A 23,394-nucleotide genomic window follows, 5' to 3' on the forward strand; every position below is an offset into this window, starting at 1 on the left:
AGACCCAAATTTGTCAAATATGAGCCCTAAATTAAAATAGATGCGCTAAATTTTATAGATTACTCCAGCTGGCCCAACTTTACTAAATTTAGTTGCCACACATAGGTAGGACAGCAGACTTCGTTCTGGCATTGGAGCTGGTGAAGTTTTCATCACCTTGGGTTTGCAAAACCTGAAACCCGCCAGGCATTTGCCATGCATTTTGCTGCCAGGGACAGCTCAGCTTCTGGCTTCTCAGAGAGGAAATGACATAACCTCTGTGTTTATAAGGTGTTTGAAACTGAAGCCCTTCCACTTCCTTGCTGAGTTTGAGGATTAACCTGGCATCCAAAATTATTCCTGTGGTTTTCTGGGGATAAGATGGGTAGCCATTAATGATCAAAAAGGGGAAATATGCTCCCCATGGAAGGGCTTTGGAAGAGAGGAATGGAGCTGAAATGCCCTCAGGTGTTTGGAGGGAAAACATCTCTGCACTAACAGGGTTAGAGCCTTAAATCATGAATCTCCTTAATCTGCCTCATCCCAGCCTTGAATAAAGGACTCACTACAAAACCACATTTCACTCCAGTGATTTTATTATAGCCAGAAATGCTCATCTTATCAGCACACAGTCATTATAATATTCATTTACATGGGCAGTATGTTGGTGTCCCAGGGCTGCTGGAACCAATTATCACAAACCATGTGGCCTAAACCAACACAAATATATTATCTCGTTATTCTGGAGGCTAGAAGTCTGAAAGCAAAGTGTTGGCAGGGCCACACTCCCCCTGAATGCTCTTGGGGAGGTTCTGTTCCATGCCTTCCACTTGCTTCTGGTGCTGCTTGCAATCCTTGGTGATCCTGGGTTTATAGATGCACCATTCCAGCCTCCACCTCCGTCTTCGCATGGTATTACTTTCCCGTGTCTCTGTGTGTGTGTGTGTGTGTGTGTGTGTGTGTGTGTGTGTGTGTGTGTGTGTGTGTGTGTGTGTGTGTGTATGTGTGTGTGTGTGTGTCTTCTCTGTTGTGATTAAGGGCCATCCTACACTCCTGTTGGATTAAGGGTCCATCCTACTCCAGTATGACCTCATCTTCACTTGATGACATTGGCAAAGACCCTATTTCCAAATTAGGTCATATTCTCAGGTCTCTGGGTTAGAACTTCAACATATCTTTGGGGGGGCAGTTCAATCCATAACAGGCAGTTGCTTTTTTTTTTTTTCCTTACCCTTGACTTCTAAAATCTGAAATATTGTCCAAGATTCTTTCTCAAACATTATCAAGTTTAAATCTGAGAACTACATGACTTAAATTTATGACCTCTTCATTAAAAAAAATTAATTAACATATTTAATTGGTACCAAATTGTGGAAGGCTTTAAATGCTTTGCATTTGCTTGAAGTTGATTAATGAGTAGATTTGTAAACCATGGCTGTTTTAATTAGCCAGGGTTAATTAATGTTTGCCACACTTGGAAGATGAAAAGACATGTATAAATGCACTATAATGTGAATCATTTTTTAATTTGTTGTTGAAACGTATAGTGTGTTCAAATAAGGATTGCTTACATCACACTTTAAGAAGAGGTTAATTAATGGGTACAAATACACCGTTTGATAGAAGAAATAAGACCTACTGTTTGAGAGATCAGTAGAGTGACTCTAGTTTACAATAATCTATTGTAAATTTCAGAATAGCTAGAAGAGAATAATTCGAATGTTTCTAGCTTAAAGAAAAGACAAATATTTAAGCGATGGATATCCCAATTACACTGATTTGATCTTTGCAAGTTATATGAATGTATTAAATTACCACCTGTAACCTGAAAATATGTACATCTATTATGTATCAATAAAAAAATTAAATTTAAAAAAAAAAGGATGTTGGAGCACTATGGTAAGGGCTCTAAATTTTCAGGTGCATTAATTACATGTTCTGAAGATGATCGTACTTTAATATTGTATATTTAGAGAAAGGTAATTACATTTTTAAATCTGACTGTGTAGGAAGAAAAGAGTAGAAATCTCTGAGACCAACCTCTCAAGAAGTTGACACTTCTTTCAAAGCAGGGTAAAGGTGAGGAAAAGCTAACTGTGCTGAGATTAAAATAACATTTTTAAAGTAGCTTTTTTTAAAGAAAAATTACTAGAATTTTATGTAAATTTTCAACAAACCCTCAGGAGCACAGATGAAGTCTTGTGCTGGGACTGGGAAGTGTGGAGATTAGAAGCCTTTTGGAGGGATTGGAGTGAGGTCTCCCATGTGGAGGCCATAAGTTGTACATCCCTGGAAAGCAGCTGCCCCAGGCAGCAGAATGATGTGTCCCCTCTTGGTGAAGGATTGGCCAGCTGGGTAATTTTCCATCCCATTGACTGGATTTCTGGTTCTCCAGGTTATTAAAGCAGAGTTGGCCTCATTGATCCCACTTTCACTTCATTATTGTCTGCATGGAGGGTGTTATCTAAAATCAAATCAGCAAAAAGGTTGAATCTACTTCACTTCTCATCTCCTACACAATTTTCTCCTTTGTTCTTTGCAGGAAAAAAAAAGAAGTTTTGAAGTTGCTTTTTATTATCTTATGCATGCTAATATTAAAATGATTTGATTAAAAAATCACTTTTTATTTGGATAAGAAATACTTTGCTCTCTGTAGTTCTTAACAATAACCGCCAACCTGATTTTATTGTGTTAAGCACTGCAGGTAGACACGATAAAGAATTCTCAGCAAGGATATGGCATTTCATTGTGGGTGGAACTGTTCACTGTCTAGCAGAATTCAATATAAGATAAATCCCTTTTGAGAAATCTAATGTGGAGGTTTTTTCCCAAAACACCTGCTAGTATCAGGAAACCTCCCATTTTCATTCTCATGCTTCCCAGAGAGCTGTTTACGCATAGACAGGAGCTCTCTGGATCTGTGTTTCCGATGGCCAAGAATTAGATTTTTGTCCACCTCCCTGATAGCATCTCTGCCTATCCCAGTCACGACCTTCCCCCAACCACCACCACCAAAATACCCTTCTTTGTGCTTATGCCGCTTCCTGAAGAACCTTTCTGTCTTCATCACTCTCATGTACATCCTTACCTGTTGTTCTCTTGCCCATTTTTTAATGTTGACATGTCTGTTAAGTCTCTTATCGTCTCAGGCTTCCCCTTCATCCCATTCTTTACAGTTTACCTGTTAATGAAGCAAAGGTCACTTGAGTGTAGAATTCCTACAGACTGAGATTTTGCCAATTGTATACTCATGGTTCAGGTCACTAGATTTCTCCCACAAACTGAAAGCCCCCAGCCGTGTCTGAGCTGCTTCCTCTTTCATGTCACTTATACCCCAGCAGCTGGAAGGGTCACAGCTCCTGGGCAGCTGGTCCTCTGTGCCTTGGCACATGCACCTGAATCTACCGGGACAGTGGTCTCTTCCCTAGGGCCCTGCTGTAACATCACTATCTCCAGCCCCCAAACCCAAGCTTGTTTCTTTCTCAGTCTGTCCATATCCCTACAATAGCACTTGCATGGGAATTATTTTCATGCCCATCTTTTTCTCTGAACCCTGAGCCCTTTGAGTGAAAAGAAATTGACATAGTTTATTTTTGGCACTGGCCGGGAAGATGGCAGGATTGTGGAACAGATGAATGGACGAATGCATGTGTGCATGAATGAGTGAACTGACTAGTTAATGTGATAAAGTGGTTTGATATTTTGGGTTCCAGATTATTTTCCTTTAAATGAGTCCTTTCATCTTCCCTGTGCCTTGTGAATGCTTTCCTGAAGATGACACTTTGTATTCATTCCCCAGTCCCAAGTGCCAAGCACCTTCCATTGCTAGGCGTGGTTTCCCTGTACATTGCTAAAGGAGCACGTGACACTGGAAAGCAAGTTTTGGGTTAAAGAAAACATAAATAGGCTACTCTGCAGAAGTGCATAGAGGGTTTGTGTGCTTTTTAAAAATCTGCATAAATAAACATTTCAAATGAGCTATTATGTATACAAGGATGACGTGCTGTCTTTAGGAAGAGGCGCCCATCCTCCGCTGTGATGATCTGTATGTATTTATGCTAATCTTACACACTTGCCTGTTCCCCTTATAATTATCTGCATAACTCTTTTAGGCTCTTTGAATGAAATTAACTATGTATGGATGCTACAAATGTAGAAAATTTTCCTTCCTACCATGAGCTCACCAGACTTGCTATCCAATTCCTTCCATCCTTCTAAGTATAAAATTCCATCATTTCAGCACTCATCAACATGAATCAATTAGAATGCGCTTTCTTCGCAGCATGGCAGAGCTTTTGCTAGCTGCTGGGAGGGGTGCTGGTTCTCACTTCATTCATTTGCTGTGGTTCACCGCAGGATCTCTCTTACACAGGTGAGACTTCTCTCCTGAGTTCGGGAGAGGGTGCTGGTCAGACAGGACAGGGTGCTCTGGGAGCATCACTCACCGAGACTGCCAAACAGAGTTGTGCCCACAGCCTGCAAGCTGTCAGCGGCTGTGCTGTGAGCGTGTCTAGCTTAGGCCTGGTCTCCCTCCCTGGCCTTGTACAGCTGAAAGTGCAAGTTGGAGCTAACATCTGGTCCACACACAGCTAAACAAGACATGAGCCCTATATGCGACTCTCTAAAGAAAGCATGTGGCCTTCATCAGAAGTCAGGGTGATGTTTTCATCTCTACCTGCTCTCTCTTACTGGGTCAGAGCTCAGGTAGAGAAAAGGGGACACTGGACTGATTTCCCAGAAAACCCCAACACTGAAGCCTCCAGCAGACTGTGAACTCATATCATATATAGTCACCAGAATGACTTTTCCTTTATAAAAATGGATGCAAGAGCATGAAGACTATCATTTGAGGACATTTTTGTCCTCACTCTACTTGCTTGTCCTCACTGAAAGCATTAGCAGTTTTAAAAAATGAAATGTGGTGGATACTGGTCCTGATATAGCAAACCTCATGTTTCATTTTCCCAATTTACTCCGTATCTGAGAACTTACTTAGAAGTGAAAACAAACAAACAGAAAAAGACTGTACCAATTATATAGAACAACCTCCTTTAAAACTGAAAAATAAGTACTAGAGAACGAAACTAGAGAAGAATTCTTCCTTGTGATTCTTCTGTGTCCTCAAACCTAATAATCCTAATTTCAAGCACTGTCCTTGTGCCTCAGTAACCTTGAAAAATTTATTCTCATTGGCAATAGTCATAAAAATTATATAATAAAATGATATGGAAGCAATGAAGTAATCAGTGCTGTAAAGAATAAAACTGTTAAAAAGAAAACATTATTCTTGGTTATCGCTGGTGGTGGTATTGCAAATGAATTATTCCTTTTGTCTACATGTTTGGCACTGAATTTGTATTACTCTTATAATTAATACCAACTGATTACATTTTTTTCTATAAAGGAAGAATCACAGTGAAGTCATAGCCTATGCGGCAGAGGTTAGGCTCAAAAAGATAGGTTGAAAAAGAATTCCACATGATTACCTTGAAAATCCTTTAGTTCAGCTGTAAAAACACACATCTGTCAGCCTAAGACAGCCAGTTTTTTCTCTAGCAATGTGAACAGACAGCTGTTGGTTGAGTTGAAGACCATATGCAAAAATTGACTTATGTTTAGAAGATATGAGCCATAAAAATCACATTGGTTTTTATTTTTGTGTGCAGAGAATGTGTAGTTTGTATCTGCTTTGTATCTGGTCATATGATGTAATTTCACTATAAATGGACCAGAGGAAAACATCTGGATATGTGTAGATTAAAGCTGACAATGCCTACAGCACTACACTTTTTATTTCAACATAATTTCAGACTTGTAGAAAAGTCCCAAGAATATATTACATAAAATTTCATTTTTTGAAAGTAAGTTGCAGACATAATGGCCCTTTACTCCTAAATTCTTCACTGTGTGTTTCCTCGAAACAAGGACATATATTTATATATATATATATATATATATTTTTATATATATATATATGAATTATTGCCTCAACATGGCATACTTTTAGAGATTATTTCTACAATGTATAAACTTGATTTTTAGTCAATACTTTAGGTTTCTAACAACCCAGTCAGGACCAAGACCCCCTAATGTTACTGGAAATAAGATCAGGACATTGGCACAAGTTCCACAAGTAAATGTGAAAAGGGAGCCCTTTAATCTGCTTTTAGATGCCTAGGAGTCTGACTGGCTTTTATCTTGATTTCTGACTGATGCCGCTGGTAGGTCTAAGTTGTTTGATCTATGATGTTTGAAAGGAAAAGGAAATGTGTCTTAAATGAAAAGGGACTTCTATACCCTCGGTCTAAACCAGACAAGTAATATTTCAGGAAAATGTCACTTGCAATAAGGAATATTTTCACAAGTGATGGGTAGCCTTGTTTGTGTCTCCTCCGGGGACGGTCTGTTGCCATAAGTGGACAAAGCATGCCTCATTTAAAAGTCTGTGGCCAGGAAACTACTAAACAAAAATAAACCCAGATTTAGACATGGAGTATAGAGTCTGAATTTTTACTCTGGGAGATTTTCAAGATTGACGGTGTAGCTAAAAATAAGAGAGCTGACCTTATTTTCTGGAGGTCAAGATAAAAACTAAATTTGCAGGACAGCATTTACTCTGTGATAATAATGTCTATAAATTTTTCCCCAAGTTGGAAAATGTGGCCATGTCATACAGGGCTGTCTCACTCTCAGCCACTGAGTGTCCTAGTCACTGCGCTCGCTACATCGTGGAGGCAAAAAGATACTTGGGTTGACTGAGTCTGCAGAATCAATGCACCGTCCAACACTTGGAACAGCTCAAAACCAAAAGGAGTCTAAATTATTTTAAATTTGACTCAGAGTTGGTGAAGGCTTCTGACTGCTCATGTAACTCTTCGGGTCATTCCGAGAAAGGGAAATCTAAGCAAGTAGGGGAGTGTGAGCAGAGGGGAAGGTGCTCTTGAGGATGGGCTGTCAAGATGGAAGTGACAGGTAAGGCCTCACTTGGTCTGAGAAGGGAGCATTTCCGCTGTGCTTCACCATCTAGAAGCTCTATGACCTTGGACCTCTTTGACTTTGGTTTCTTCATAAGAAAAAAAAAAAATAATAACATTGAATTCTTTCCTTTCCCCATCTATCTGAAATATCAAATGTATGAAAAACAGGTTGCTTGTGATGATAAGTGGATTTAAGCTTCTTTAATGATAGTTCCTAATCAAGGTTAAATAGCCATGTCCTCTGTAAAATGGAATTTCTTATGAAATAGTAACAAGGTGGCACTAGGAATCAGGTTCGGATCCCAGTTCTGCCACTTGCTAGCTTTAAATATACTTACTGGGGTGGGTGTCAGTTTGTTCAGCTATCAACGGGGGTAGTGATACCACTATAAAGATTGTCGTGGGTATCAAATGAGCTGCTGGATATGAAAAGGCCACAGAGATGGAAGGTGTCATAAGTGCAGTTGAGCTCATGCTATTAAAGTGACATAGCCTGGCACAGTCCCATCACGGTGGAATCACAGATGTCAGAAGTATATTTACCAATCAGAACATCCCAGTCGTGTGCCGCAATCACTTGAAGAGTACATAGGTTCTCCCCCAAGTCAGCATTGCAAACAGCTTCACCACTGAATGACAGGGCAATCCATGCTTAGAAAGGAGACTGACATACCAGCTAAGGTTAGTCTCACTAAAAGCATCTTCAGTAGAAAAGAGCTGTTCTTTTCTAGGAAGTCCAGCAATGAAGTACGTCCCTCGGTGCTCTCTATGCTTTGAAGAATATCCTTTTCTTCAAAGTCTGCATCACACTGACTTGTTTCCTGAACCCTTCTCTGTTCTTGTTGGTGTGTGACTTCCTGCCTAAAAAAATGGGCTGGTGAAGAAGGAAATCCATGACCAATCTTTCCTTTCCTGTGGCTGGTTCAAAAATGTGGACATGAGTGATCACTTCAAGGCAACAGAGTGTGTTGGGTTCTAAGAACATGACTTTCACGTGTTTTGGAGTAAAGTTTCCTCTGGCAATTTGGTTTCTTGGTCATACTCATCTCATACCTTGCTCTGTTTTTGTGCTTTGTTTTGAGGCTTTTCTTTAAATGAAGGGATAACTGAGGAAGTTGTGTAATGGTGCCTTTGTGCAGCTCACGGCTGTGGCCAGCGTGGTGCAGAGTGGGTCCTCTCAAACTACAACAGGCATGAGAGTCACCTGAGCATCACGTTAATGTGCAGATGCTTATTCCCCAGCTCTGGGTGGGACCTGAGATTCTGCGTTTGTAACGAGTTCCCCAGAGGACACCCACGTAGTGAGAGTACAAGTAAAAAGATTCAAAGTAAAGGAACTACAAGGACCATCCAACCAACCTCTCATGATTTTATGGATGAAAACACAAGCCTTGAGGAGTTTGAGAGGCCATGGAGAGATTAAGTATAATAATAAACAGCATCACAGTTATGTGCTGAGCCAAGAATCAGACATGCACAGAGCTGTGATTAGAAAATTAAATCTGATCTCATAGTCCTGGTGTGGGCAAAATGCCTAGATTGGATGACAGCTGATTTATGGTGGAGCTTCCTGATAGGGAAAAATTAGTACATCCCATTTACAGAGACTTCCAGTGCAGCTGTGTCAGGGCGAGGAGAAAGGGGGTCATTGTGTAGCGTGCAGGGGTGTGATCCTCAGGCCCTTCAGGCAGATAGATGCATAAGTAAATATTTATTTAAAAGACAAAAGTTGGTTATATGTTAGACAAGATTGAAAAGAAACTTCCTTTTTGGGGAGAGGCTGCAGATAAATATTTTTCTACCAGGAACCAGAAGAATCAGAAAATAGGAAAAATAATAATAGCAATGGTGGTTCGATCCTGGACAAAAGAAAATAGGAAACCAAGGGACCTCATGTTCTCACCAGTGTCCAAATCAGACCTTGAACAGCCACATTTTACAGGCGAAAGGCTGAGATGGTTACCTCCTTTATGTAAGAAAATGTGCCTCTCCACCCCACATGCGTACAGTTTATAGAAGAGGGCATTCGGTAATTATAACTGCAGCTTGTAAAAGAGAATTGATTGGTTTAGCATCTATAAACTTTATTTTCTTGAAACCTAAGATATGGCCATTAAATTTTTAGGAGGAGTTTGGCTAGTGGATTAATAATTAAAAGAAGAGTATTAGATGAATTCATCTGTTTTCCATTCAATGGTCCTTTTATTTTTGAGGCCACCTCTCTCAAAATGAACAATCGTGGTCTATTGCTTCTACAAAAACTAAATATTTTAGTCATTCAATGATAAAACTGCTATTGTCTGTTGATGTTGCTTTCTTTAAAATATGTTCAATGATAGCTATGTGGTAGAGGGGTTTTTTTGTTTGTTTTCGTTTTGTTTTTAACTGCTTACTCTTAGTAGGTTTAATAAGCATCCTCCAAACATTTTTTTAAAAAGCAAGGTGGTAGGGTACATTGTGTGTTTACTGTTTGAAATTAAATACCTCTTTATCACTTAAGCCATAGGTTAAATATTATCGTCATTGAACTCAGTTAAATATTTCCACTTTTAACTGTAAGGCTCAAGTGCCTGGGTATTATAAAAGAAGATATTTAACTCCAAAGGTAACTGCTGCAGTTTGGGGCAGTTGCAAATAGTTTTGAGGAGAGAAAAGGAGTCTTAGGGGGGAAATAAGCATAGTCTCTTAGTTTAATACAGCAGTTGGCAAATGTAGATGCTTAAAAGCTTTGAAAATCCCCAATATAGGCCATTAATGCATTGTAATAAAATATTAAATTAATTCAGGTAAAAGGATTAAACATCAGGGCCCCTAATGTAGTAGAAGTGTGGTTTCCATATGAGTAGTCTCACCACAGAAGTCAAAGACAAAGTCTCACTCAGAATGAGCAATTTAATAATCACATTTGACTCTGGATATTTTGTCATAGGCTGTTGCCCGTGCCACTGTGTTAAGACATTGGGAAAACCCCAAGCCCTTAATAACAATCTCGAGCTAGCTGGCTGCCTTAGACGTTTTATGATCATGAAATTGAATCCTCTTTTTGGCAATGGTAATTCATCACATCCACCTCTTTTTTTTCCCCCTTAAAACCACACTGACTTCATTGTTCCAAATAACATAGCTAGGGGTGGTTATTTCTAAATATCCTATGTGAAATTAAGATAGTAGCATGGATTTCTTCCATTTTGAACAACAAAAAAGCTTATCACGCTGCTAAAAACGTAATTTTTCTTGACTCTTTCATTCCTTCACTCATATTTTCTGAAAATGAATATAATAAATGAGGAACATTAGCCACTGTGGGGCTTAACATTCTGGCGGCCATTTGGAGAAAATTTCCTGCCCACAGTATATGAGATAAAAGAGGAAAAGGGGTGCCCCAATCTACCTCAACTAGAAATGCCCTGGATATTCTATGAAGTACAAATGTAATATGTTCCACTGGGATAATTTCCTACTCTATCTTTTTATTGCTAAGGGCTAAGATGCATACAGGACCCACTCTAGCAGTTCATGCCTAGGAAATGCCTGTTTGGGGGACAAAAGCAATAACTGTGCCATAGTGCTAGTGGTGATTAAGTCAGCTTACAACCCCATAGGAGTTGAAGATATTAATGAAGGCATTGCAACAGTGTTACGCTTATAATGCCTGATTTCTACATTTATTCTGTAAATGAACAGTCCACTAATGAGACTGGGAGTGAGCCCCTTTTCTAATATTAAGAGGGGATAAAATAGATGGGAACAAATGCAGGGAGGTTAGTGTTATATAACCCAAGACTTGGATTTCTGCACTGGTGCTTACTGGCCATTGGATCTCCCATCCAAGTACTAACCAGGCCTGCCCCTGCTTAGCTGCTGAGATCAGACGAGATCGGCCGTGTTCAGGGTGGTATGGCTGTAGAGAGGATCTTGAAAAGATTACTTCATCTCTCTCAGCCTCAGTTTCCCATACCATCAGTGTAATAATGCCTGCCTTTTAAGGAGAGTCAAAGGGGAGGAGGCATTTGATCTGGGCTTTTTAAAGAGTTCATGTAATTTAGATAAGCAGACACGGGGCTTCCCATGTAGCAGGAACAGAGAACAACGGTGTCATAGTGGGAATACATGATCCTTTGTGGGGATAACCCAGGCTGTTTGGCCTGAGAGAGGTGTGGTATAGACAGCAAGGAGCCGTGAACTTCATGGCCTTCAGCAGTTGGGATCAATTCAGGGGAAGATGAGGACTCACTGAAATGCAGGGGGCCATTCCTCAATATCAGGAAAAGATCCTGGAAACAGAAAAGAATAAAAATCAGTAAGGAGACCAATGTCTTAGTCAGTTCATGCTGCTATCACAATGCCTGAGACTGAGTAATATATAAACAGTAGAAATCTCACAGTTCTGGAGGCTGGGAAGTCCAGGACTAAGGCACCAGCAGGTTCAGTGTGTGTTGAGGGCCTATTCTCTCTGCTTCCAAAATGGCACCTTGTTGCTGCATCACCCAGAGAGAGCAAACCTTACGTCTGCACATGGCAGAAGAGCAAAAAGGGTCCTGAGCTAGTTCTCTCTAGCCCTTTTCTAAGGCACTAATCTGTTCATGAGTGTGGAACCCTCATGACCTACTCCTCAAAATGCCCCACCACAATGAAGATGAAGTTTCAACACATGAAACTTGGGAGACCCTATTTAGACCATAGCAAGCAATGAAGAGACCATCCAAATTATCCAGGCAGAGAGTAATCACGTTCTAAGGGGGAATGCAAAAGTGAGTGAGAAGTGGATGAGAAAATTCATAGATGGAACTTAAATGGATTTGTCAGTAGTGTAAGAAATACAGTCATGGATGGTTCTGAAGGCGTCAAGCCTGTGACTGGGAAAATGGTTCTGCCAAGATTAGAAAACAGGAAAGCGGGAGGGAACACCAAGGGTCTTGATTACAGGTTGTGCCTACTAAGTTCACAGAATCAGGTGAGAGCTCGAAGTTCATCTCTCCACCACACTGTTGGAAAGATATAAATTTGAGTGGGAAGGAGAAGTCAAAGCTGAGAAAATACATTTCAAATTCATCCAAAGGTAGAAGATCTTTAGAGTTTCAAGAGTGGGTAGGATTCCCAAAGGGGAGAATTGTAGAAAGAGATGGAAAGAGATATAAGAAGAAAATAACAGGGACAAAGGGAGTGGGGAGAAGAGTTATTCAGAGATGTCATGGGGAAGAAGCTCAGTACTGGGACTGGAAAACAGAGGAAACATTTCCAGATGTAGAAGGAAGGTAAGTGATAGTTAACACCACAGAGACATCAAGAACAACATGGCCCCAGGAGAGGCTGAGAGCTCTCTGATTGGGGAATGTTCTTCCCTCTCAAGATGAAAGTGTAAGCATCAATCATTATTCCAGAATATCCTCTCTTTAGTAAAGTAAGAGCTTAACAGTCATAAGCATAAGATTTTATATAAAAGAAATGTCCATGTAATTTATTAAATCAGACATTGGCTGCATTATTAGCCTTTACCTAGGACTCCGTAAGACATGAAAAAGTTAGAGGAAATCTAATGGGGGCCTTTTATCTGTAAGGGAAAGGTCATTGCAAGCATCAAATATTGAATTTTAGAACAGTGCCACAGCTAATAGGGATATATTATAACTCAAATTAGACTTTAAAAGGACTGATTTGCTTGGGATTCCATCATTTAAAATCTCTCACAGTAAAACTGACTTCATGGAAAGTTATTAATCGCATGTATTAATGCTATTCCATCAGATTGTTTTAATAGGTATATTTGAACAGAGTGTAAATTTTTCAGATAATTTTTTTGCCAATTTAACAGAGAATTTGAAGGATGATAGTAAAATGTTATATATCAAATTTAAATCTTGATTTTATTTTCTTCATTTTCTCCAGCAATAACACTAACCAGTGATGTGTCTGAAATGTTATACACTATAATAAACTCTTGACACGGGTATGATTGGAAAATGAGATATTCTGGTTAATCTGATATTGTCATTAATGGCACAAATGCTCTCTATGGATCTCTAATTTAAAACAATATATAAGACAAAGAAAAACCTGGTAAATCTTGAGTGACATCATAGGAGATTCACAAATCTTGATACCGTCGGTCATTTTTTAAAACAATAATTGCACTTAATACAAGGTTATATTCTAATAAGCTCCTTTTTTCCAGTAAAAATGCATTTTGAGGCAGGGCATAGTGGCTCATACCTGTAATCCTAGCACTCTGGGAGGCCAAGATTGCCAGATCATTTGAGCTCAGGAGTTCGAGACCAGACAGAGCAAGAGTGAGACCCCATCTCTACTAAAAAAAAATAGAAATAAATTAGCTAGACAACTAAAAATGTATAGAAAAAAATTATCAGGGCATGGTGGCGCACACCTGTAGTCCTAGCTACTCGGGAGGCTAAGGCAGAAGGATCACTTGAGCCCAGGAGTTTGAGGTTGCTGTGAGCTAGGCTGACACCACGGCACTCACTCTAACCCGGGCAACAGAGTAAGACTCTGTCTCAAAAAAAAAATGCATTTCGGTAATCAAATGTGTGATTTGAGGATTTTCACTAGACTACCTGAACTTCAGATAAATCAGTGATGCAAGGTCATGCGTGTAAAAGCAATTGAAGTCATGCTTGACAGTCAGTAAATGGTAGTTGCTGCTGCTATGATTGTTAGAACTCACTAAGGAGATGGTTTGGTTTGGTTTAGATGAGCTGCTTCAGAAAGAGCAAAACTACTCGGATGATGTCTTGGCCAACATGATCAGTGAACCAAGAATCAGTTACGGGAATGATGCCCTCATGCCATCTTTGACTGAAACGAAAACCACCGTGGAGCTTCTTCCCGTGAACGGCGAGTTCAGCCTGGACGAGCTCCAGCCGTGGCATTCCTTTGGGGCCGACTCCGTGCCAGCCAACACAGAAAACGAAGGTAAGAGTCCCAGAGGGGGCAAGATTGCTCTGGTAGCTCTACATATACGCACGTCAGAGAGACAGAAAGAGAGATCTATCTTCTGTTCTCGCGCGGTGACTTTTTCCCTCTGATTGTAGTAATAAAATATTTCATTTCAGTTTTACTTCAAAAAGGAAATAAGAGGAGTATTTTAATGGCCATTATGTGGCCATTAAAATACTATTATATCTGTGTGAATTATTCTTTACCATGTTTCATGCCACAAAGCAAGTAAACCGAAATTTTTTGGACTAGATAACAGCCCCATTGTATAGGTGGTAAAATCACAATGGTGTAACGATTACCCAGAACACTTTCAAGTAAGAGGCCTCTCCTTTCCCAGAGATCCAAGTTTGCATTCTGGGGAGTGTCACCCTTGGAGTCACCAGTCCCATGCAGAGGGGGTGACCCACAATATATTATGCAAGAGGCAATTCTACATATGGAAAATGTGTGGCAGTAGTAAATTTTTCTAATTTTTATTTTCTCATTCTTTCCTTAATATAAAACGATATAATAATAAAAGCAGATACATAAAGAGCACATGCTGTATGCTATATATTATTTTTATGACTGTTTTTCAAATGAGAAAATGGAGGCACCAGGAGACTAAGTTCTTTAGTAGTGATTTTTGGTAGGAATTTTTATTTATTTGTTTTTTTTTTTTTTTATTTTAGCGTATTATGGGGGAATTTTTTTAAATGCTTTCTCACTAAAAGATATATTGTTGCTTCTAGAATAAAAGCACAAGCTTCAACTGATGTTTATGAGATAGTGACCTAGAATGCCAGCTTCAGAAAAAACAGATATAGATAATGAAATCAAGGAAATTACAGCTCACCAGCAGAGAGAGATTTGATAGGGCCTGCATAAATGGACATTTGAGGGACATCAAAATAGTCTTCATTGGCTGCTTATTTGTACATGAAATTTCAGATTGCATTAAATGTGAAAGGCAAAGATAGAGTACCATGTATAAATAAATGCAATTTTCCTTGATATTTAAACAGTTTATGTTTAGAAACTTAAATTTAAGGCAGCTGTCAAAATTAAGGAGCACATTGCTGTGCATGTTTTTTCTGTGATAGTTCAGAGAAGTAAGATTTTTCTGAATAAACAAATTTTGTGCAATAGATGACATACTTTTTCCGAGGGATTTCTTAGCAGAAATATCTGTTTAACAGAGCATCTTTTAGTATGCTTTACCATTTTTACAGGTTCAGAAACATAAAATTACAAATGCACAAACACCTTGATTTCTAGATACTAATAACATGTTTTTCAATACAGCAGGATTTTACCTGCGATTTTCTTTCTTTTGAACAATTTTTGATGGTTGTTTATATTCATCATATACCTGATAAAATGCAATCAGTGCACTTCTCAGACTAAAGCTAAATCCAATATTAGACCTTATGTGCACCGGACAAGTCTCTTTTTAAAAGGATCATTGCAGAAAATCATTATATAGACTATTTTCACAGTGGGAATAATCACCACAAATTGTTTCCTTAATTTGAAAAAGAGTACCTTATAGTAATACCAGCAAATATAAACAGCAATGTTATTGATGATATAATAAAAATTAAAACTTTAGCATTTATGAAAATAATTATTATTCACATAGAGGAAAAAATGTTAGGGACATTTAGTTATCAAAGACCTAAGTAACATCCTTATTAAACTGTATTATTACTAGAGTGCTGGTTGTGTCACTTTTTTATGGTTAGATACATTTTGGCCATTTAAAATCTTCATATAGCCTCTAATGAGAATTTTTTGGGGAAAATGTCCAGTCTTATTTTGTAAATTGAGTGCATACTAGATTTGCTCTTTTCCAAATACCACATACTGTAGCATTAGCCCTGAGAAACAGTCTATGCATACACATACATACATACATACACACACACACACACACACACACACACACACACACGCACACATTCTAAAGCCCTTGGGTATGGCCAAGATATCTTGCCCAGTTGGCCAAAGGCCTTGATTTTGTACTACTGGATCCTTGGTGAAGATGCAGTAATTACATTGCCTAGCCTTCATCAAAAGAGCTTATATTCTTGTTAAAAAAAAAGATTTTGTTTAAATAAGCAAAATCTTATCTAACAATATTGGAAGGCAATAGTGCTTAAGATCTCAGAGCCTTGAGTAGTGTTTCTCTTCATTATCAGACCCAACTTTTTTTTTTTTGTAACTATTTAAAAAAGCCTCCTCGATGACCAATTTATAAATAAAATTGGCAACGTTTGGGGGGAAATCAGTATAATGGACATAATTGATAAAATGTGTTTCAACATGTAAGGGCTCAGGCCCGACAGCTAGTGAAAACAGTGTCATAGTCAGGTGTCTGGCCCCGTGTGGGTGTGGCAGAGTCAGAGGCAGGCTGATACAGGGGGGGCTGGTTTGGTCTAGGTTTTGCAAGCAGTATAAGCATTAGTGATGTCATTTTCCAAATTAAGAACTACAAAAATGCTTTGCATTTATATATAAAATTTCATTAGGTTCTGGGTTCACATTGTCAAAAACACCTGTGTGTCCAGTGGAAAGTTAGAAAACCACATAGGGTACAGGGCAATTTTTAGTTGTTGGGGTTTCCCTGTGCACAGCATGTAACATCTCTGGTACCCCTCCACTAAAAGCCTTTAGGGTCCTCGCTCCCACCCAAGTCTTAGTGACAGCCAAAACTACTTCCACATTCCCCACCATCTTGTAGGGTATTAAGTTACTATCCCACACTCCTAAATGATACAGATGTGAGTTTAAATTCCAGCTCTGCTTTGTGCTTATGAGCAAGTTACTTAGCCTCTCTGGCTATCTGATGGTCTATAAAGTAAGGTTGATAATAATTCTTAACTCAAAGATATGGTATGAGCATTAAATAAGAAGGCATGAAAAAGCTCTTAGCAAAGTGCCTGGAACATGGTAAATGGCCAGTGGTAGCTTTTTTTTTTTTTTTTTTTTTTTTTTAATGGAACCAGGATCATCTTAGAGAGATTTTATCAGCCAGTCTCAAGATGAATCACCATATGGCCCAAATAATGTATCCTTAAAATAATGAATATAACAAGCCACATAATGAGATACAGTCCTAAAGTCATCTCTCTTCTCTCCTCTCCATAAACTTGTTCCTTCTTAGTCCTTCTTTTTATAGACATTTACACACACATAGAACTATTAAAAATATGTAAAATTCTCAAAGGATTTCCTTTCATTGTTCCTGCAGTCCTTATCATCATAGCTTCAAATGCTTACCAAAAAATTTGTTGATCTTCACAATTACAATCAGTCAAGTCCACAGGAATGTCTGATGCCCAAGCATTCTTTTAATTTACATTGAAAAAAAATAAGCATATCACAGTTTGCCAATGGTATAGGCTGTTGAATAGCTACGATTTGCCTTAAGGAATGTTTGGTCTTTGGTTTTCAGATCGATAAAATCTAAAGGAATGGGAAAACTCAAATGAAACTGTTGTTATAAAACTGTTCTCACGGATCACAAAGTGAGACAGTATGTATATTTTGCAGAGTGAAGCTGCCCTCTGGTATATTTTTAATTAGCCATAAAGAGGCAGTGAGGAAGCCAATTTAAATGGTGAAATCAAGGTTAAATAATGTCTTTCATTAAACCTACAACCAGTCCTTTTTAGTCCTCTCTTATCTATATATAAAACTGGTTTCCTGGTGGTTTATTATTACCTAAGGTCTGATGAAAACATTGTACAAGGCAGTACTAGCTTGAGTCTATTACAAGGAACATCAGAACTAACAGACTCAAAAATCCCAGAGTCCCGATCATTCTATTTCTCCTCTTACAAGGAAGGATTTGATTCAAAGCTACTGAGAGCAAGGGAATAACAATTTGTGCTTCAATTTTATTTTAACTCTTTAAGATAATCTATTTCTTATTTTTATACTAAAAAGCCAATGTAAAATGTCTTGAATGCTCTATATTGATAAAGTCACTTTCTGGTTCAGTAAGTAAAGGTCCATTTGGAAAATTAGAAGGTATTTGCAATAGATTGGGAAATAATGCACTACTTTGTCTTGTCAATGTGTGTTCTTTTTTTTTTTTTTTTTTTTTTGCGGTAATGTCACAATTGCCTTTAAAAGAAAAAAACCTTTTTTGATATATGCTCCCCAAACTCAAGAACTATTTATTTTTTGAGCATTAATGCATGCTCAATCAGCTTCGAACTGTTAAAGCAGACGACTCTTTAAGTCACTGAAACTATTGTTTGATTTTCCTAAAAAATAGAAAGGGTCTTATTACTGTTCTCAAGTAATACGTACCCATTAAAAAAAGACAGAGAAATTTATAGTAACAATCTCCTCACTCGGAGATAACGAATGATACTATTTTGTGGTAATGACTTTTAGCCTTTCTTCTTTGCACATCTGATGCTTTTCAATGTTCCCCTCAGTAATTGTGGTATAGTACTTTATTAATGGTAACTTTCTCTTACATAACTATGTACCTGTGAACCCTGGAAAATCCCTATTTACATGTGTTAAAACTGAGGTTCAGAAACAACGTCATTTGCCCCAAATCACAAAGAAAATAAGTGGTAGTAGCATTAGCAGTGGACCCTGGGACTACCAGCTCTTCAGCCTGCATTTAAGCCACAGATATAATATCTGCTTCCCCCTAAGTCAAAAATACATTTTCTAATGATTTAACTGTTGATATATGTGACCAGCACCACTCCAAGGTGCTTGTTGGCCCTCCTGCATGTGGTTTGGGGTGTTGTTACCCGCAACTGAAGCACCATTTGGGGTCCTCGTCACTGGGAACGTCTGAAAAAGTACAATAATCCTTCGACTCACTCCATTTTATGAGGAGTAATAAAGTTATTTACTACAGGCTGTTGCAGATGGGAAAAAAGATGAAATATAGAGAAACTAAAACTTCATTGTTGAAATGTATTTGTGAGTTGCAGAAGGAAGTATATCTTCTTCCAATGCACAAACGAGTGTCCTAGAGGGAGTCATCCTCGCAGCATTCATCATTACAGAAAATCTAATAGTGGGAGACTTACTAAGTGCAGTTTTATAGTATATGGTAGTTTCTGAAACAGGCTTTAAAAGTTATTTGTTCCTCACTACAATTAGAAGATACCAGATGTTATTATTTCTGTTTTCCATATGGAGAAACAGCCTCAGAACTGGCCACCTGCCCAAGGTCATGGACACGGTGAATGTTGGGGCTGGATTTAGATGCCTCTGCCCTCCTATCTACTCCACCACACCACCAGGCTACGCGAGAAAGGACCGAGCCACTTTTCTCTTTTATGTCACGCAAGTGTCCTCCCAGAAATATTTTCTTATATTTTGAACACTTGGCTTATTGCCACTTCCCCACCCCCGTCCCTGTCAATATGTGGCATCCAAAATCTATTTGGACCTGAATCTCACCTTCCAATGCCTGGCCTGTGTGCATTCGTACACTGGGTGGTTTCACTGAAATTGCCAAAAGCCACCCCATCGAGGGCACCTGGTCTCCATCAACACCTGTGCTTGCTTTTTGTCCCCTTTTACACATGCCGGGCCTTTCCAAAGGGACTTTTCCTCCTCCCTCAGCTTCATTTGTTCCTTCACCATTTATTAATCTTCAAAGCCTTGCTTCTTTCTCTCTGCCTGGTTTCTTCAAAGACATACGTAAGTGCAAGGAAATGCTTTCTGAGCATCAGAAGCACTTTGGAAATGCGGGGGTGAGCAGTGGTAAAGGATACAGTCCCGCCCATGCCACTTGCTTTGGGTCGGACCCAGAACACATACAAAGGGAAAATTGTGAGTGCTGACAAATATAAAACAAAGTATCCTCCTTTCACACATTTCAGCTGTATGTCAGCTATCAAATGGAAACCAGCTTTTTGACAAAAAAAAAAAAAGAGAAAGACTTTTGGTTTATCTCTTCTACCCTCAAACGAAGGACAAATTTGATTCGCTAAATGGCAGATTATGTGGTGAAACTTTGCCCTCCCGGTAAATTCGTATTTGCATTTTACCCAGAAATTTAACAGAGTCCTTTTGTAGTTAATTAACTGTAAAATAAGATAAGATTGAACAGTGGTAAAAGGAGGTATCTTTAAGGTTTTCCGCTGGGCAGGGTATAATATATTTTACTTCTAATCAAAAAGCCAAGAAACTATCTCTAAACTAGTTCAGAGGAAAATCCCCCCTCCGTGTCTACTCTTCTTTGATGTTGCTGCGTATCCTGGTGAGTGCTTTTATTAGAAAACTAAGGCTCGGGATTGGCACGTCAATAACGATAAGCCTTTTGAAGTGGTGCCCCTCCCGGTCCGTGATGCTTGGGATTAACTCAGCGGTTCTTTTCCAGCTGCTTCTTTTTTGTAACTTGTTTATTGCACATGCTTTTCCCTGCTCTGTGCTCAGGGGCCACGACTTAACCATCTTGATTTGTCTCCTTTGCTTTTCTGTGCCTCTCGCTTCCTGTGCCCAGTCGAGCCTGTTGACGCCCGCCCTGCTGCCGACCGAGGACTGACCACTCGACCAGGTACCGGACCCGCCCGACCTCTCGCCATCTTGCGCTTGAGCTTGAGCAGACGTCGCCTCCTTTCTTCAACATGAGCCTATCTCAGTTGTACAGACGGCAGAATAGAATTCGAAGTGACCCTAGAAACCAAACTTTTTAAAATTGTTCTTTGCCTTTCCTTACACTTCATCTCCCAAGTTGCTAATGATGTGACCTATTTTTTGTTTCTGAGCTTTCCTAGGAAACCTAAAAGAGAGCCCTTCCAACTTTACTGGGATTTTTTTTCTTTTTTCGTTTTTTTTTTTTTTTTTTTTTTAAGTGGAGAAGATTATATAGAGCCTGTCCTCAAAAACAGAACCCAGACAGATGCAGACTATCTGGCGGTGACTTGGTTACTGCTGGGAACATCTCTTCTTCCCTTTCTTGTTTGGTGTCCAGATGGGGGCCTTTCTGACTAAGCTGGGCTCAAACTTTAATCAGTTACTGAAGTAGACATGATTTCCTGAAAATACCGGATTTGGTGTATATCCAGAGCCAGAAATACTTACTTTTTCTCTCTTTTGTGGGTTGTATGTATATACTGATTCTCAATGAGTGGCTAAAGTAACACAACAGATGTATATGCATAATTTTGCACATAAGCCCTTTATTTTTTATATTACTTACAAATCCCATTAACACTGAAATAGACACTTCCTTTTTGCAGTTTCCCAAGCCTTAAGAAGAAACACATTTTCACCCTTTGTTCTGTATTTAGCCTGTTCAACTTAGTCTTGTGAATAATAGTGCGGCACAACAGAAGCACGTCCACACCTGGTCTCTACTCCCTGCACAGCCTCACCCCACTGATAGTAGCCAATGTTTTCAGTGAATCAGGAAGAGGAGGGAAGTTATTGAATTGACAGATCATATTCTGGGAAGATCTTACTCCTAAATAGCACATACCTTCCCATATTTATTTTCTTCTTTATTCTCATAATGTCCCCATGCAATAGTCAAGGAACAGGAAATTAACCTTCTTTGAAGATATTAATAACACACAGAGGTCAGCCTTTGCTCCCTGAATCAGATACAGTCAGCAGCAGGGCCGGAAGGAGACCTCGTCTCTCTCACTGCCAACGCAGGCCCCAGCCATGTCTGCCTCCAGCCACAGTCACTGGTAAAGACTCAGAGTCCACCTTGTGGCATCTCCGTGCCCTCATTCTGTGATGCACAGTGGCAGCAGAGACGGGGGAGTGACACGTCTTGACAGCTGATTCTGTTGATTTTATGCATCTCTGTCTGTAGGCCTTTTCTGGGGAACTTAAATTACAGTGAGTCAGGGACAGTTTCCATTCTCCTAATGTCCTCCTTATTGTCAGTGTCATGTAAGTGAATTTCAAGGAGCCAGCGGTTGACATTCCTATTCTGCTCAGCCAACTGGTGTGGCCTTTGGTCAGTTCAGTTCTAATTGTAACCAAAACCAGCTCAGGTTGGTCATTTGCCTTGGGACTTTTTTTCAAGATGCTCCCCACTTTATTTTTAAAAGAAGACATGCTTTTCATCTCCAAGTATAAAATGTGATTTAGAAGCATTCAACCAATTTTATTAAATTCCTACACTGGCAAGCTGGGCCTATGTGTTCCTTCTGAAATATCCAGGAAGGGGTAACACCACCAGTTGATTTTTTTTTATCCTAATCTAACATGAAAAGCACATTTCCATACATTGTCAAACAAAAATAATCTATTTTAAAGGAAGAACTAGAGAATAGTTAGTGGTATTATACGGGTGGGAGGGAGAAAGTCATGCAAAATCTTTCTTGTAACAATAACAACATTAATTACTTTTGATATTTCACAAAGATCAGTACGCTAAATTCTGTGGAGGGTCAAAAGAAATTAAATGAGAAGCTCCCTACCCTCAGGAGCCTGAAGTATAATAGAAGGAACACTTTGCATATTTGGAAAGATGAGATGGAATTTCGAAGACAAGGAAATACAAAGCAATATAAGTGCCGACAGGAATGTTCTGTGATTTGGGCAAATGGAGCACAACCAGGGCACTTGCTGGAGATGGGCTTCCAGAGAGGCTGTCAAAGATTTGAGGCACCTGCATTGACAGAAAACAAGGGAACAATTGTATATAGATGAGAGGGCAGCCTAGGCCAAGCTTCCTTTCTTAAACTATAAAAGGCTTGGGTTGCACAATACGATAGCCACAGATGAGAAGGCATACTCAGATAGGAAGTGAGGAAGATTCTAGTTAAGGTATGAAGGGTTGTGAATAGCGATATTTGCTGCATATGTATTAAGACATGCGTGTGCTCTATATTTTTATGCTTGCAGTAAGCCTATAAAGCACTTGGATGAATACCCCTCCCCATGTTCTGTAGCACAGTTTTGGTTCTTTATCATCACATTTTAGAGACCACACACTTGACTCTAACGTGCAGAATTATATCTTTGACTTTGCAAACTTAGAAAGCCCTCCTGGGTTGTCATATGTCATTCAAGTACTGGCATTGTTTTTGAGTAATCACTGTTGTCACTCAGAAACAAGTAGAGAAAGGCTTTTGGTTTTGTTTGCTCCTACCCAGTGCTTTGTAATCATGACTGAGGAAAATGACTTCTCCATGACTTCCCATATCTGAAAAACCAGAAGATTTTAATTTCTAGAATGTAATGTTAAGTAGGGACGACAGTAGTAACGGGTGATTTCTGGGCATAACATCCATTTCGGCTATTCCTCCTGGCTTATTTCCAAAGAAACATAGACTCTTAAGGAATAGTTATACAATCTGACCAGAATAAAAAAGAAAAATACATTAGTAGGCTCTTCACATGGAGTGGAAAGCTACCCGTCCCATTATACTGTATTATTGCCCTTCTCCAATTCAGGTAAAGGAAAACCAGGTCCTTGACCCCAAGCCCAGTAAGAGATGTCATGAAGAACATACCTCCCTTAACCCCCAAATGCATGACAGGGTCTCCCCACTCTTCA

The 23,394-nt window shown here is 39.2% G+C and overlaps 2 protein-coding genes across 7 annotated transcripts in view; both read left to right on the forward strand.

Moving 5' to 3' along the window:
* The window catches only part of ATP5PF (ATP synthase peripheral stalk subunit F6), a 411,638-nt gene that overhangs the window by 237,946 nt on the left and 150,298 nt on the right, over window positions 1-23,394 (forward strand). The gene's annotated exons all lie outside the window — the stretch shown is intronic.
* APP (amyloid beta precursor protein) overlaps window positions 1-23,394 on the forward strand; it is a 249,330-nt gene that overhangs the window by 210,509 nt on the left and 15,427 nt on the right. For 3 of the 6 annotated variants that reach the window (XM_012764451.2, XM_012764453.2, XM_012764455.2), the window contains 2 exons: window positions 13,662-13,883; window positions 20,380-20,433. In XM_012764451.2, the coding sequence (XP_012619905.1) occupies window positions 13,662-13,883; window positions 20,380-20,433 (276 nt within the window). The remainder of the gene's footprint in view (window positions 1-13,661; window positions 13,884-20,379; window positions 20,434-23,394) is intronic. The other 3 variants (XM_012764452.2, XM_012764454.2, XM_012764456.2) reach the window with 1 other exon arrangement.

The sequence above is a fragment of the Microcebus murinus genome, chromosome 1 (assembly GCF_040939455.1).
Source record: "Microcebus murinus isolate Inina chromosome 1, M.murinus_Inina_mat1.0, whole genome shotgun sequence".
Classification (NCBI taxonomy): Eukaryota; Metazoa; Chordata; class Mammalia; order Primates; family Cheirogaleidae; genus Microcebus; species Microcebus murinus.